This window comes from Podarcis bocagei (assembly GCF_964188305.1).
Source record: "Podarcis bocagei genome assembly, chromosome: 15".
In the NCBI taxonomy this organism is placed as follows: Eukaryota; Metazoa; Chordata; class Lepidosauria; order Squamata; family Lacertidae; genus Podarcis; species Podarcis bocagei.
Genome location: NC_138141.1, coordinates 30,006,572 through 30,022,529, shown reverse-complemented (window position 1 = coordinate 30,022,529; position 15,958 = coordinate 30,006,572). Strand labels below are relative to the sequence as shown.

Below are 15,958 nucleotides of genomic sequence, written 5' to 3'. Positions count from 1 at the left end.
TAAATTTTAACACTCTGCCCTTGTCTTTTAGATAGTTAACTTCTGGCTAAAATTTCAGAAGAAAATACTTGCATCTCTACATAGATTACTCTTAGCTGTTAATGGTTGGTTAACGTCTAGTTATATGGTCACATGCGGCCCTTGACCCCTTTGCATGTGGCCCCTGATGCCCCTTGCAGCTACCCTATTCTCCCATTCCATTAGAGTCCTTCCTTCCTTCCTTCTCCTTTTCCCTGGCTTTTAAGTTCCCTCACCCTACTTTCTATATAGTTTCAGAACAATTGGAAGAAGAAATATTTTATTTGATAAAAAGTAAAACATTTTCCAACAAAATAAACACACTTTTTTTACTGGCTTTCTGACTCTGGCAGGAGGAGACATTTTCCCCTCAGCTGCCTCTAACAAACTGGTAGGCGCTCTGTCTGTGTATCATGCTAAAGTCAGAAAGGAAATACTTGCATTCACTTTTCCAGAGCAGCGCCTGCATTTTAATGCCCCAGGCAGAGGCTGCAGGTAGTGAACCACAAGGGCTGCCCAAGAGAAAAAGGGTCTGTTCCCAACAGCTGCCGCCTTGATATCTACCCTCTGCTCACAAGGCCCTTGAAAAGTCTTGGACACCTGCACCTGCAAGTCTCCCCCCCCCCCACCCAAAATGAGAGAGGGTTCTTGTCCCATCTGCCACTGCTTTCTAGCAGTTTATTTTTACGTGCGGACATAACTACAGCCAGCCTGTGGAGCCAGCAAGGCAGCGGATTCCATTTTGCAAGGAAGGAATGTGCAACGGGATTGTTTACGGAGCAGTTCTCTCTCTCTCCCTCTCTCTCTAAATGCAGTAATTTGCAGTTTTGATGCAACGCAGGCTGGCCGGGCCTGCGATGGGAGGCAGGCGAGCTCCCAGGTGGGTGGAATCTCTCCTCTGGAAAAAGCAGAGACAGCACTTGTCTCTTGCAGGAGTTGCCTCCATCCGCTGTTGCCCAGTGGTGGGGAACAACTTTAGGATGTAAATTTGACAAGCCCATCCTCCCCACATGGGCGAACGTTTTACAGGGTGACTCTTCCAAGGGAGCCCCCTCCTCTTCCCTGCTTTTTGCCAAACTTGAACCGTTCTGGGTAGCAGCTGGACTGGAATGGTTCCTGGGGTCTTGAGCGGGGCTCCAGATCCTGCGGACATCTTGAGCCTCATCCTTAAGTTGTGTTCTCAGCCACCGAGCACCAGGGGGTGGCCTTCCCCCCACCGCACCCCAGCCTCCGTGGCAAACTCCTTCACCTCCTGCTGCTTCTTCGGCTGTGTCCCTCCAGGCTGCAGCTCCCAGCCAGCTGCTGCCTTCGCTTTAGCGGCACAAACGGCACTTGTCACTTCAGATTCTCTGCTGCCCTTTCTGGCAAGGCTGACTCCTGGCCAGCCAGCGGGAAGGTCAGAGCAGGCAGGCAAGCATCTGAATTGGCTTCCCTTCCTTGCTGTTTAGCATCACAGGGGACAAATTATTTACGTCTTAAAGCGGATGCTTCTCTCATGTTCACCAGAAGGGCTCCACACCCGGCTGGAGAACCCTCTCCTGGCTGCAGCTGCCCCTCCGTTGGGGTGGAGTGGGGGACATGGACTGGCTGGGGTTGCAGCAGGAGCAGGCAGGAATACCCCTCCCTTCTAGGGCTTGGCTCTGGCACAGACCCTCTCTGGTTTTCTGTGTGGCCAACTCTTCATTTGATGGTCTTCCATTAAGAGAGAGAAGAGCCACCACGATGCCCGATAATCTGTTTTATTCCTTCCCCCACGAATCTTAGACGGACAGTAGCTCAGTCGAGAGCAGAAGGGCTGAGCTGGATGGGAGAAACACAGGATTAAAAAACAACAAACCAGCGACACATGTGCCTCTGAGCAAGAGCAGAGGGCCCCGTGGTGCAAGGTGACGGTGTACAGGGTGTACAGCTGCCTGCCGCCTTGCTTTTCAGCAGTGCTGCGTCGTACAATTGGATTTGGAGCAGGAGAAGTCAGCCCAGCAGCGACTGGTGGAGTCTGGCTGTGCCTGTGCTGCTGCCCCCCTCACTTGATTCAGGGAGCGACGTGACTTGTTCTGCTTTTGAGTGGTCAAAGTGTGGCTGGATGCTCTCCAGGCGCCACTGTGGCTGTGACTCCGCATCATTGCTGAGACCACTGACTTCAGCGCCCCCCCCCCCCGCATCTGAGGCCCCAGAAGGAAGCTTCTTGAGGCGCCTGTGTGGGCTGCCGACAACAGTGCATCTGGGCTGCCTTCTGCTCCAGCCATGAGCCGTGTGATGAATGCCTTGCTTTTGGCCGGCTTCCGCCTGCGGGTCTGTGCCTGCCTGCTCTTGTGTTCAGAAGGGTCCTTGTGTGAGTCAGCGAGCCCTTTCCCCCAAGCAGGGAAGGCGGGTGCTCAGTGGCCACCCACAGGTGGCTCTGCAGGGTGAGGAAGAGCAGCTGGCCCTGGCAGCCGACTCTGAGCTTGGCAGAGACTCTCCACTGCAACGTCAGGCTCTGCAGCATGGTGGGATAAGGTGGCGCTTACAAAACCAGAGGAAGGGATTTCGTAGGCAGCAGATTTGCACCTCGAAAGCATCTGGCAGCCACAACCTCTGTAGCCCTTTTGCTGGACGGCAGATTAAGTTTGAGGGGGAGATGCTGCCGCTGCCTGAGCCGCTTAGCATGCTCTTGAGGAGCATTATAGAGTTGAGGGGCTCCCAGGTTCTTTGTCCTGTGGGGTGGATTCCCCCCCCCCCAACTTAAAAAATAAAATGTGTTTCTGTAGGATTGAATCCTAGTTGACAGGGACCCTAAGGGTTATCTATTTGATTCCCTCCGCCCCCTTTTTCTTTTTTCTTTTCCTTCTCCTGCAATGAGGCTCCATTTTAATATTTTAATGTTCCATTATTTTAATGTTGTATTTTATTTTTGTTTTTAAGTTGTAATCACTCATCTTGTTTTTATTATTGCTTGTAAGCCGCTCTGAGCCCGGCCTTGGCTGGGGAGGGCGGGGTATAAATAAAAAATTATTATTATTATTATTATTATTATTATTAGTCAAGGATTAACTATTTTATTTGGTCAAGGGTTAACTAATTTCCCCCCTAGAAAAATAGCACTTTTATCCAAACATACATGGAAGTTGAGATGAACCTGTTTTCTCTCCCTCTCTGTCACTTGCTGACCTTACAGGACAGCTTGCTCACCTAAAAATGTAGGTGGACTGCTTTAGACAATTGGGGAACCCTGGGCTGAATTCTGAGCACACATGGGAATTTCTTAGCCACGATCAAAACCGATGGCTGCTTGAGCCTCTCTTACACCTGGCCCTGAAATGTCTGCCTAGTTTCTTTCCATTTCCTCCTCTTTGTGTCCTTAACGGGAGGTTTTCCATGGTGCCTCCACCTTCCAGCAGTGTGGGTTAGGGACTGGCCAGAGACTATTCACGAAGCCCCTTCCTCTTCCTCTTCCTCTTCTCTTGCAGCTTGAAAATGATCCTGGTGGGGAATCCCCGGGACAACACTGTTGATCTGTCGGGCATCCCCCTGACCCTGAAGGAGCTGGACCGGGTCATCCCCTACCTCCAGCAGACCTCAGAGTACATCGAGAACGTGGAGCTCTGCTTCACAGACCTGACGGACGAGGTGTTCCTGCAGCTGCTGCCCGTCCTGAGCGCCCTGCCCCACCTGTCCACCCTCTCCCTCAACGGCAACAGGCTGACCAAGGCTATCCTGCGGGACCTGACAGAGGCGCTGAAGGACCCCAGGAACTTCCCCAGCATGACGTGGATCGATCTGGGCAACAACGTCGACATCTTTTCCCTGCCACAGCCTTTCCTGGTCAGCCTCAAGAAACGCTGCCCCACCCAGGGGAACCTCCCCACCATCCTGGAGTTCGGGGAGGGCCAGGTGAGTGACTTGGAGAGTCAGGAGGGTCTGCCTTCCGTGGATGAGGATGCAAGTGGCGGTGACAGCGGCAGCAGCATGGGCACTGCCAGTCCCGGAGAGCTGCAGACAGGCGAGGCGATTGAAGTCAGGCTGCTGGAGAGTCAGGTGGCAGACGAGGAGGCGGATCCCCCGGGGCTGCTTCAAACATGAGGTGCAGGCACCTCTCACTTGGCCAGAATGCTCTCAGCAGACACCCACCCATTTCCCACCCCGATGACAGCAGCATCAGCAGCAAGGATCTTGGCCCCAGACTCCAGATACTGAGGAGGGTCCTCTTGTGAGGATAATAAATGAGAGGACAGAAAGAAGTGGTGTCGGGGAGGCAGGCTGCGCCCTTCAGCACATTAGTGATGCTCTCGGCCCTTCAACTCCCAAGATCTTGTGACAAACACAGAGGGGAGATCTCTAGTGCTGCAGCCTCTTTAGTTCCAGAGAACGAAAGACAAACTGAGAAGGCAACACCACAACTGAGCCAGTCTTTGTCCGGTGTAGGTTCCTAGTTACGCAGAACTCTTCACCAGGACTTTCACGTTTGCTCATTTTCTGTTCCTTATAGTGGTTACAGGTTGATTGCTTTAAAAAAAAAAAGTTCCCAAGTATTTTCGTGGTAGAAGTTTCAGGAAAGGATTTTTATCCTTGCATCAAAGGCCAGTTATCCCACAGAACTGGGGGAAATGCTGATTTTTCAAATGTTAGGAGTGCATATCATCAGCCTGATCCAGAAGGACTGGGAAATTGCCTTTCTCTCCCCCTTTCCACATGCAGCAGAGGAACAGACACTGTTCACTAGCACCAACAATGCAAGAAATAAGTGGATTTTGCCTCTCCCCTCCCCTGCCGCTGAGTCTCACAATTTAACACGCTGAGTTTCAGTGCAGTGAAGGCAGGTGCAAAAGTTGCTGCCCTAAGCCTCAGATTCTAGGTTGGTTGATCCAGCAAAGCAGGAAAAGCCAAACTCCCCTTGCTTCACTCTCCCCTCCAAAGCTGCTGGGGCTTAAGTGTGGCCTGCTTTGCTTCAGGGGTCACCAACATGTGGCTTCTGGTGACAATACCAGAGGGAATCAAGCCAATGCTTCCAGATGTTCATGTCGCAATTGTGGTGTGAAATAGCTGTCGTGTGTCAACAGTCTCTCCGTGTGGTGTCTTCGGTTCTTTTGGATTTCCCATCACTGTGACGGAGGAGGAGACCGTAGAGGGGAGTTACTAGTTTACAAAACGCAGCCCTGGGGCCTCCACTAGTGGACCGTTTGCCAGCTAAGGCCTTGCTGAACTTCAGCTCCATGCGAGCATATTAGCTCTTGTCGTTTTCCAGTCTGCCTGTGGACATGGTAAGCCACCACTCACTTCCCACTCCAACCCACCCAGGATTAAGTCAGTAACCCCATATGCATTAAGTGCTTTAATTTGGGTAAACACCCAATTTGAAACAGGCCCTGCACAACTGCCAGGATCTTCATAGAGGAAAGCCTATTTCAGCTTCCAACACCTCTCTTCTCCACGGGGGAGGGACGGGGGACACTGGACCAGGCTTATTTCAGCTGTTTTCCCCATGGCACAAATGCAACTCCACATTTTCAGTTGACCGGAGTGCCCACTTTTACACTCCAGAGGGACCAACCTAACCCTGCCCCCCACCCCCATTGGTGGCTCCAAATGTTGTCATAGTTTGCATGTAGCTGAAACTGTTTTTATATGCTTTGTCAAGCAGGCGTAACAATAAAAGTATTTTATTTAAATAGAAGGGTTTCTCAGCTGTCAGCTTAAGTGACAGTCTTCGTCTTGTGTGCTGGGAGCTAATCCTGCAGTGGTGCTCTTAAGAGGCAAAGGCTGCAGCTGAAGCAGGGAGACACTGAACCAAAGAATGTGCTCTTTCCTCTGCCTACTAGCCAGGGTGGCTAGCACAGGGGGAGGGGGAGTGACAGGAGGTGCCTTGGCAGAGTGGGGGTGTAACTGCATTACCAATGGCCTCTGTTAAGAGCCCAGGAGGCAGCAGCAGGGCCACAAGGCTCTTCTCCCACTACCTGAAGCTGGTTGGAAGAGCGAATGCAGGATTTTGAGAGCCCAAGAGCGAGACTTTGTGTTGATCACCTTCATGTGTTCAAACAGCAGTCCAAGCTCTGCTCCAGTTTGAGATTTTGCCCTTGTGCATCTGGGCTTATCTGTGACACCTTCAGAATGAGTGTTGCCGTGACAAAAAGGCTGAATGCTCTGCATGCTAGAGATTGTGAGCCAGATACTCCCAAGCACGTGAACAGAATGAGAAAATCCACTGGCTGTTGCTCACCACAAGCTCCAGCTGTTTCAAAAGAGCGCCCAACAGTACTGCTTACATGCCAGCAGCTAAGATTTAGCCATCTATTGAGCTTCTCCCCTTGGATGGAATCAGTTGGGGGAGGCAGTAAGGGAAAGCTGCATGGCACAAGCATGCCCAAGAGATGTGACATTACCCCTTCCATTTTCGCTTCCTGTGTAGCTTCAGCCTTCAATTTGTCCATGCACCTGTCTGCTTGGGAAATGCAGGCAGGCGCATTAATGAAGGCGACATCCTGCTGCCTGCGAGATAAAGTGTTTACTGTCTCACAGCCTGCAGTGCTTAAGACTATTATTACTAACCATGCCAGTCTCAGGGAGGGCCAAGTCTGTGATAGACTCACCAAGCGTCTCTGAACAATCAGCTACCCACCATTCACCATACAGGGAATGAGCACACTGCCCCTTTTGAGTGGACAAGGGGCATATGAAACGAAAACCTAATAAAAAGCATATTTAAAAAAAAACAAAACAAAGGAGGGGCTGAGTGCCAAAACTATGCATACCTTGTGCATGAGGCTTCTACGGCAAATAGATTGAGCCTCTCTCACACTATTAACTCAAATTGCTGGTGCCAAATCTCTCTGGCTAACTGAACTTCCATCAGGGAATCTTAAAAGTGTTTTGATTAAAGTATCTGCCAAGGCATCAATTCACACAAAAGCACATTTTTCAAGTTTCTCTCCCGTGAGCTGCTACGCTTACAGGTGTCTGAGCAAATAAGCTCAATAGAGGTGGCTTTGGTGCAACACAAAGGACTGCAATGTTTAAATAAGTTGCCCCCCCTCCCACTTAACACTCACAGGAAAGGATAATAAATCCCTGTAGCCTCACTCTTTGTTGATGGGCAAAATGTCACCATGTGGCAACACTCCCTGAAAAAAAACAAACCCCAAGGCAATGGCTACACCACAGGGCCTGATGCCTTACAGATGGTATTTCACTCCCACTAGCCCTGCGAGGGTGTTATAGCTGACAGCTACCATGTTGCCTGGTGCTATACAGCAGAGGAAAGGCAAAAGCCATTTAAAGTTCTGAAAGAGCCTGAGAAGCAGTGGGCAGGTTGTTACTCCTGCTTGCTCATAGGATATGATGGGCCTGGTTGGTCTATCACCAACAGGATAGAGAGAACCACCAAGTCTAAACCTCTTCAAATACACATAAGTATTTGATTTGAGGGCCACCTCTCTGGCCCAGAAGCATCTCAAACTCAAGCAATGTTTCCTGGCTTGCTTTATACTTAAAAGGGCTAGCTTGTAGCCTTCCACACTACAACTCCTGGAATTTTACACTACTGGCTGTGCTGGCAGAGGGTGATAACTGAAACCCACCAACACCTGCAGACAATGAGCATTTGGCCTAGTTTGAACACAGCCTATGGCACAGAGTAGCCTGTTTGCACGCTTTCCCTCAGGCACACATAAAAAAACAGTGCAATGCAGTTGTACATTCAAAAATAAGTTTTATTCGCTCACAGCTTATAAATATTTGTGGCCACATATAGACAGAAGAGACATTTCAAAACAGGTTTCTGTCTTCTGCCCTGTTCCCAAAACTTTGCAAAGATGAAGTTGGATTGGAATGAGCCTCTGCTTGTTTTCTAGGGAGTCACAGCCACACTGCCAGGTATGCCATATGCAAAGAGATAGAGGTGAAGGAAATGCTGGGGAGGCCGCTTTTGAGCTGTGTGTGGTAACAAGTCATCAGCCACTAACCTGAAAGACATCATGAAAATTTACATGTAAATACAGTAACTGGCACTCCTTCCAACAAACTCATTTCAGTAGAAATACCATGACCAGCACTGCTTAAGTTAACTGCACAATCTACCACAGACTAGGGCTGGGCAATATATCAATATATTGCCCCAAACCAGTCCATATCATTCGTTTCTCGTATGTCTGCACTATGCAAAAATCACAATGTGGGAAAAACCTGAAGCCAGTCGCTGCTTCTACATAGTTCCAACCTTATTTCAGACCTTGTGATACATTCAAATGTTCAAAACCAGGTATTGCCCAGCCCTACCATAGGCCCTAATGATTTATTCTTCACCCCTCTCCACTCTGTGAAGAAGCAGGCACAAGGAATCTACAGCAGAGATTGCCTAAGGCCAAGTGGCACCACACTTAATTACACCCAGTCACAGCAACTCAGGAGACTCTACGAAACCAGAGTGCAGTGCTTTGAAGGCAGTCATTACGTATTTGTCCTGCTAATGTGCCAGGCCTCGGTGACAAGTGTAGGCAAGGAAACACACATACCTCTTTGCTGGGAAGCATTTGGCTTTTCCAGGCTCTTTGAAATCCATTGCCCTCTGTTCTTGACCCTGCTGCCACCCAGAGGAGAAAACAAACAGTTGCTTCTTCTCACCCTCTATGAACAAGAAAGTACAAATGGTTTTCAGCAGAGGATTGCAGTTCCAATTTATTTCCCCTTCAACTTTTGCTACTTAACAGACTGCTCAACATATAACACTAAGACAAGGGTGAGAGAACTCCCCCGGTAACCTATTGTGGCTCTCGGATGGAAAAAATGTTCCCCAAGCAAGTTTAGTTTCCAGACTGAAGGCTGCAGCTGCTCCAACCCAAGACCTGGTGCTAAATCTGTTTGGATTACTGTAACAGTGCTCCAAACAAACAAGCCCTGATCCAGGTGGATTATAGAGACATTATTATACATCAATGATATATAAAATTGTAGTTGAAAGGGATCACAAGGGCCATCTAGAAATTCAACATGGGGCTCGATTCCATGACCCTGAGATGAGGAGTCTCATGCTCTACTGTGCTATCTTAATCCAAACTGGCTTGGCCCACGTGGTTTGACAGTAGCTGCAATCTTCTGGCTGTAACATTTTCATTCACAGGGAGCATTAACATGGCTTTAGATGTGAACTGGGCTATCCTCAAGCATTAAAACTATCTATCTTGCTCTCACCAGCCAGGACACAGAAGGACCTCCCCTCCCATTTCTGAAATAAAAGCCTCATCATACCTTTGAAGCCAGGGCTACAGGAATCAGGAATGCTCCTCTTGGGAAGAGGACAGCTTCAGCTCCCTGCAGAGAAAAAGGACAACCCTGTTAACCAGAGCTATTTTTCGTGGAGGGAGCAGAAGCAGCTGCACTTCCTCCCCACGGGTGTGGATTGCTCAGAAAGAACCTTCTCAACAGCAAAAGTCTGACGGTAATTCCAGCTTAGTTGAGGTTTTGTTTCATCACTGTGAGGCTTTCCCTAGGGAATACTACTCTGTATCAGAGACTTGTAGGCTTACCTTTAGGGCAGCTAGCTTCTAAGCAGGCGGGTCAGGATCCATCCTCCCTCCTGCCACTTCAGGTCTGGCCCCACGTGGCAAATGAAACAAACCTACAACAAGAGAGCGAATGTCAGGAAGGCAGTTAAGTGAAGGGCTCCCTCCGCCTCAAAAGTAAGTGGCTCAAGGAAGAGGCTGGAAGAATCCAGTTCTGCAGGAGCCCAGCTGTGATGTCAATTTACTGGGCAACCCAGTTAAATGGGCGGGGTACCAACCCCCCCCCCACTATTATTCCATTAGCTTATGGTGTATGTAAGCTGGAAAGCAACAACCCTGCACTTCGGAAGCCCATTGCCTCCCCCGTGGACGCGATTTCAAACGGGGTAGACAAAATAACTTCCGATATGGTCCCCCCTGCTAACCTCGTGGGCAGGTCCTCCGTTTGGATCTGCAGATCCAGCCTCTCCACGAGCGCCCAACCCGCGCCTCGCAGCCAAGGCCAGATCTCGCCACCACGTGCTTTCAAGGGGGGACTCAAGCGCACCCACGGCCTCCTCCATCCCCACGCGGGGGTTATGGGGGGCATTCTTCTTCACGGGCCCCTATTGGGACGGGGGTTAAAGGCGGCCCGCGTGGCTCTGCTCCGAGGTCAGCCGGTGGGAATCTCTCGTCAGTTCTCGCATCTGACGGCACTTCCTATCACGGCATCATCATCCCGCGGAGAGGGAAGCCCCCCTCCCAAGAGAAAGGTCCCGTGCTGAAGGAACCCCGAGGCTCGGCCTCGTTCCCCGCCCTGCGGACAAACCTCGGCGCCTGCAAGGCCTCATCGTCTCCTTCCTCCCCTTCGAAGACCGAAACACTAGAAGGGCAGCGGCGCGAGCGAAAGAACGAACGAACCGCGTGCGGCTCCCTTTAAGCGCTCGGGACGTACCATGTAGACGGGCGGGAGGTGGCGGCAAAAAGGAACTGGCGGCTGATTGGCTCGAACGTACCATCTCGGAATCTTGGGGGAGGTGGAGGGCGGCGGCTTCTGGGAGGAGCCGAGGACTCCATTTCGTGCGCGGCGGGAAGCCCGTCCCCGGCTTCCCTTGCAAGGCGGGAAAGCGAGGGAGGAGTACGGCTCCCAGCAAGCACCGCGGCAGCCCGCGAAAAGCGCTCGGCTCGTCATTCGGCAGGGCGAAGAGGGAGGAAGAGACCATTGTGCAGCGGCGGCGGCGGGGGGGGGGGGTTGCGTTTCTGAGCTGGTTCTAGTCCGTATTTCAGAGAGGGCGTATCCAGATGTTGGGGGCCGGCTGCAACTCCGCCCTCCTTAAGCGCCGCTGCCTGTATGGGAGTGCAGCCCCACCAACATTTGGAGGGCATCTCGTTAGGTGCCTATGCTTGACTTATTCATTGATTCATTCCTCTTTTGGCATTTCAGCCACTGAAACCTAATGCGGCACTTTTCACGATTTTCCACCTCATTTTGGAATAAATGGACCCTGATTTGAGTCAATTTCTGTATCTGCATCGCTGATTTGGGCAAATCTCTCAGTTTTGGTTTCTCTCAAGTTTCATCTTTCCAAGTTTCAATTCAGTTCTCCACATTTCCAAAAAATATACAGTATAATGAAAATTAATCAGTATTCTACTGTAAATGTCTTCTGATAAACACATTTTTGCATGCAATTTTGCCCAGTAATGCACAATAAACTCGGGGGGGGGGTATTTGTTTATGACTGTATGTATTGTTGAGTGTTTATATTGTAAGCTGCCCTGTGATCCTCTGATGAAGGGCGGTAGAGAAATGTAATAAATAATAAATTAAAAAATAACTACTATATTAATAAAAGGATGGATGCTGTTTTTCAGTTCTGGGAATTGCAAATCAGGGAGGCTGGCCTGCAACTGAATGGAATCAGATTTCTCAACCATCCAATAAGTCGTCGTATACCAGTTTACAGATCATATAATTCCAACTGGAAATGATCATATGCCAATTTACAAACCCTGACTTGGAAATAACTGGGTGTAGGTGTATATATGATGCAATGAAATTGAATTTGCGCCTTGAAAATTCTTCAGCTCAAACAATACAATACAGTTTTGCCTTTCTAATATTATTAGAAGTCACAATCTTGTTCTTATTACATTATGTGGTGCTGCCAGGAATGTAACGATGGCTGTTCATCAAGCAGCCATTGGGGAGATGTGGGCCCATTTCCCCACTTATGGCAGAATACAGTGGTACCTTAGTTCTCGAATTTAATCCTTTCCGGGAGTCCATTCGACCTCCGAAATGGTTCGAAAACCAAGGTGCAGCTTTTGATTGACTGCAGGAGCATCCTGCACTCAATCAGAAGTCACAGAAGGTGTGTCAGATGTTCAGCTTCCGAAAAACATTTGCAAACTGGATCACTTCTGGGTTTGTGGCGTTTGGGAGCCAATTTGTTTGGGAGCCAAGCCATTCGACTAACAAGGCACCACTGTACCTGTGTCAGGAGTTGAAGTGTACAATAAGGCAAAATGCAAAGTACAAAATGCAAATTCACAGCCTCAGTAAAGTGATAAAAAAGGCAATACAATGCCATTATACAAATTTATGGTACAACTGCATACAGTGGTACCTCGGGTTACATACGCTTCAGGTTACATACGCTTCAGGTTACAGACTCCACTAACCTAGAAATAGTACCTTGGGTTAAGAACTTTGCTTTAGGATGGCGCGGCAGCAGCGGCCGAGGGAGGCCCCATTAGCTAAAGTGGTGCTTCACGTTAAGAACAGTTTCAGGTTAAGAACGGACCTCTGGAACGAATTAAGTACGTAACCAGAAGTACCACCGTATGGCATATTCTGTATAGTTAGTTCTGTTCACCTGACCTCAGAGAGAACAGCAGAGCATTGATTGCTGCATTTCAGGAGGTTAGGCTAAATGACTCTTAGGGTCCTCCGGAGAAGGGCAACACCCCTATTTGCAGCACCTGGGACTTTAGTTTAGCAAATAGTTGAGTGAGAGGAGACATGATAAAGGCCTATAAAGCGATGCATGGCATGGAGAAAGCAGACAGAGAAAAGTTTTTCTCTCTCTCTCATAACTTATAGACATCCAATGGAGCTGAATGTTGGAAGATAGATAAAACAAAGGACTCATTTGTGCAGCAAGGAGTTGAACTATGGAACTCATGCCTGCAGGAGACCGTGATGGTTGCCAACTTATAGGGAAGTTGTTTAATGTTTTATTATGTTCTTATATATCTTGGAAGCTGCACAGAATGGCTGGGGAAACCCAGTTAAATGATGGTGATGATGAAACAGGACTTCCCTATTTTCATTGGAGAAATGTTGGAGGGTATGCCCCTGTAGTCTCCCACCTCTTGGAGACTGAATCCTAGAACTGTAGAATTGGAAGGGAACCCAAGAGTCATCTAGCTGTTGCAGGAATCACAGCTAAATAATCCCTGACAGATGACCACCCAGCAATACATTATTCCATGGGTGGCCTCATCCATTTGCAACAGGGGATTACCAGACTGGCAGAGTTTTATTTTCTACCCCTTTCCTGGAGACGGACAGAGAGAACTTTGTACCAGATGGCTGCTGGGATGGTGTAATAAGGCTGATTCAGGGGTTTCTTCCCTTAAGTGATACCACCTGCCCACTACCATAGGCTCTCGATCATAAAGCAACTGATAAGATCTCTGTTTCTACAGTTATCCAAAGAGGAGAGCGATGGGCAAATATTTACCATGAACGCTATTTCCCTTGTACCAAACAGACCCATAAAAGGTGTACCTAATGGCTGAAGGGAGTCGAGTATCAACACCTAGCTGTGATTTCGGCATTGCAGGGGGTTGGACTAGATGACCCTTGGGGTCCTCTGCCTCATTTAAGCCCCACAACAAACCTGTGAGGTAGCTCAGGCTGAGAGGCAGTGGCTGGCCCCACAGGTCACCCAGTGAACTTCATGGCCCAGTTGGGGGAGATATATAAATCCTGGACTCTCTATTGGGAATAGTACCAGGAAGTCTAAAGGAAGAAGACAAGACATTATATTTATATGCAACAGTAGCCGCAAAGCTATTGATTGCAAAAAATTGGAAAAGTGGTATTATACCAACAAAAACAGAGTGGCTTGCCAAATTACTGGAGTATTACAATATATCCAAAACAACGGGAGAAATTGGAAGGATCTCAAAAGAGAAGATAGACAAGGATTGGAAGGTGTTTAAAGGATACTTGCAAAATTATATTGAAAAATCAGAACTCCTATTAGAATAAACAAGTTCCGTTATAAATACTGAAATACTAAATAAGATGGATAACAATGTGTAACAGAAAAAGAAGCAGAAAATTGGTTTAAAAGTATGTGAAAGAAAGTAATAGAAGTGGAAAGAAATTGCAATTGTGTAGATTGGAAGTTTATCACAAAGGTGGGGTGAGGGGTGAGATGGTGGGAAAATGAAGTATTTGTGGGATTGAGTGTGGGTATGTATGAATATTTTTAAGGATTGTTTGAAATGTAGGTATGTTTGTATATTCGTAACATGTATGTATTAATGTTGAATTATTTTAATAATAAAAATTTAATATTTTAATAAAATAAAATAAACCTTGGACTCTCGAAGGTCCCTAGTCTGACACTCTAACCACTACAACACACTAGCTGGGGGGAAATAGACTTGCAGGGTTGGAGAGTTGGAAGGGACCCCAGGGGTGTTCCTGGGCACACCCAGAAGCAGATTCTATATAGTAAGACACTAGGTACTTTAAAAATAAAATAAAAATGAAAGGGTTTCCTTCACCTCTTTGCAACAAAGCGCTAGTATCTGGATTATTTGGGCCGACTCCCTCAGACCCATTTATTGCTACCTGCCAGCTGCAATAAAGGGCATCCAGCTATTTGCTGTAGGTGACCTTGGCAAATTTATCAGAACCTCTTGCATGAATGTCTCGAGCACAGCAGTAAAAATTGCGGGAGGGAGGAAGTGGAGCTTGGAAACCTGACATGGACTAAAGACTAGAAATTAACAGGAATGTTTACGTTTCGGTTTGATTTGTAGCCTGCAACACTCTTCCATTGGTAAGAAGCCAGGATCAGCTGGGATTCCTGTATTGCAGAGGGTTGGACTAGATGACACTTCGGGTCCCTTCCAACTCTACTATTCTATGATTTTATCTCAAATTTGATTCTGGACAAAACCAAGGGTTCAAGCGCAGCTCCCGGACTGTAATTCACCTGGAAGAATTTTCAGTTTTCTTTGGAACGCTTCTCTCCAGTTTAGGAGCGGAATAGCTTAGTTTCTTCTGAGAAATAAAAAGAAAAACGCTTTGTGCTGTGGAAAAATACCCTCAGCAGATAATCAGCATTTCCCCCCTCCCGTGTGTGTGCGCGCAATGCATTTGTCTCAACAAAGAATCCTCCTTATAATTTGAATTAGGAACCATTAGCGGACATGGGATCTCATCCTTTGAGTAATTTAAGTTATTGGCTTTTCTCCCTGCAAAGGAGCAAGTTGGGATGGGGCGGGGGGGGGGGGAGGATGGGCTTGAGATGGAGGAAGATGCCCAGTCTACAATTATAGGATTCTATGAAAAGTGAACATTAGAGTCAGTTGCAGGGGCAGAGAAACAGATAAAAGAAGGTCAGTGGTTTGAATCCCCGTGACGGGTTGAGCTCCCATTGCTCTGTCCCAGCTCCTGCCAACCTAGCAGTTTGAGAGCATACCAGTGCGAGGAGATAAATAGGTACCACTGTGGTGGGAAGGTAAACGGCACCATACCCCATCGTCGCCTTTACCTTTTACTGTGTGACCTCGAGGGTCCCTTTCAGCACTACAGTTCAATGGTTCCAGAGGTTGGAGGGAAGGCTGCACATCTGCTTGCTTCCTGCTTTATTTGCCCCAGGCTCACAAAGAACAACACTTTCATTAAGGCCAGTAGGAAAGAAATTAACTTTGGCAAGAGTACAGATGCTCTTCCAGACATGGATTCTAGAAAATAGTTTTACAACAGACACCGATTGTGTAAAGGGCAATAAAGCTTTCAGTTTGTTTTATTATTACTGAATCAAGAAGTACTTTGCGCTGTTTATCAAATGCCTAACAAATTCCCTCTGAGTTGTTAAAATGTTTGGGGCGCCTTGTCCTATTGCAGAGAAGACCCTCCACCTCCTCTTTAAATGGCTCAGATTTGCTCTTCAAGTCCCAGAAGTGCAGCTAAGCACTTAAACAGTGTTTGACTAAGTCAGACGCTTGCAGGCAGAAAACATCCTGCAGGAAGAGATCTATGGTCTTCAAAGACTCCATGGAATGAGTTGTGATTCCTGCAGGACAGGGGGTTGGACTAGATGACCCTTGGGGTCCCTTCCAACTCTACAGTACTATGATCCTGTGATTCAAATGGGCCCCTGGTATCCCTCTCCCTGTTTTTCGGGTTGAGGGGGGGCAGGGCTGTTTGTATCCTCTGCTTGCAACCCCAGAGTGCCCAC

The 15,958-nt window shown here is 48.2% G+C and overlaps 1 protein-coding gene and 1 long non-coding RNA gene across 2 annotated transcripts in view; one reads left to right on the top strand and one right to left on the bottom strand.

The window, feature by feature from the left end:
- The window catches only part of LRRC75A (leucine rich repeat containing 75A), a gene marked incomplete at its 5' end in the record, with an annotated part of 28,357 nt that extends 22,689 nt beyond the window's left edge, over positions 1-5,668 (top strand). The window contains one exon of the mRNA XM_081172693.1: positions 3,465-5,668. Within this exon, the coding sequence (XP_081028819.1) occupies positions 3,465-4,077 (613 nt within the window). The 3' untranslated portion in view covers positions 4,078-5,668. The remainder of the gene's footprint in view (positions 1-3,464) is intronic.
- A 2,011-nt stretch (positions 5,669-7,679) lies between these two features.
- On the bottom strand, positions 7,680-10,445 carry LOC308574682. The gene is made up of 5 exons (XR_014002531.1): positions 10,297-10,445; positions 9,513-9,604; positions 9,235-9,297; positions 8,502-8,613; positions 7,680-7,952 (listed from the first exon to the last, which is right to left on the bottom strand). It is a non-coding gene; the product is annotated as an uncharacterized lncRNA (long non-coding RNA).
- Positions 10,446-15,958: the final 5,513 nt, after the last annotated feature.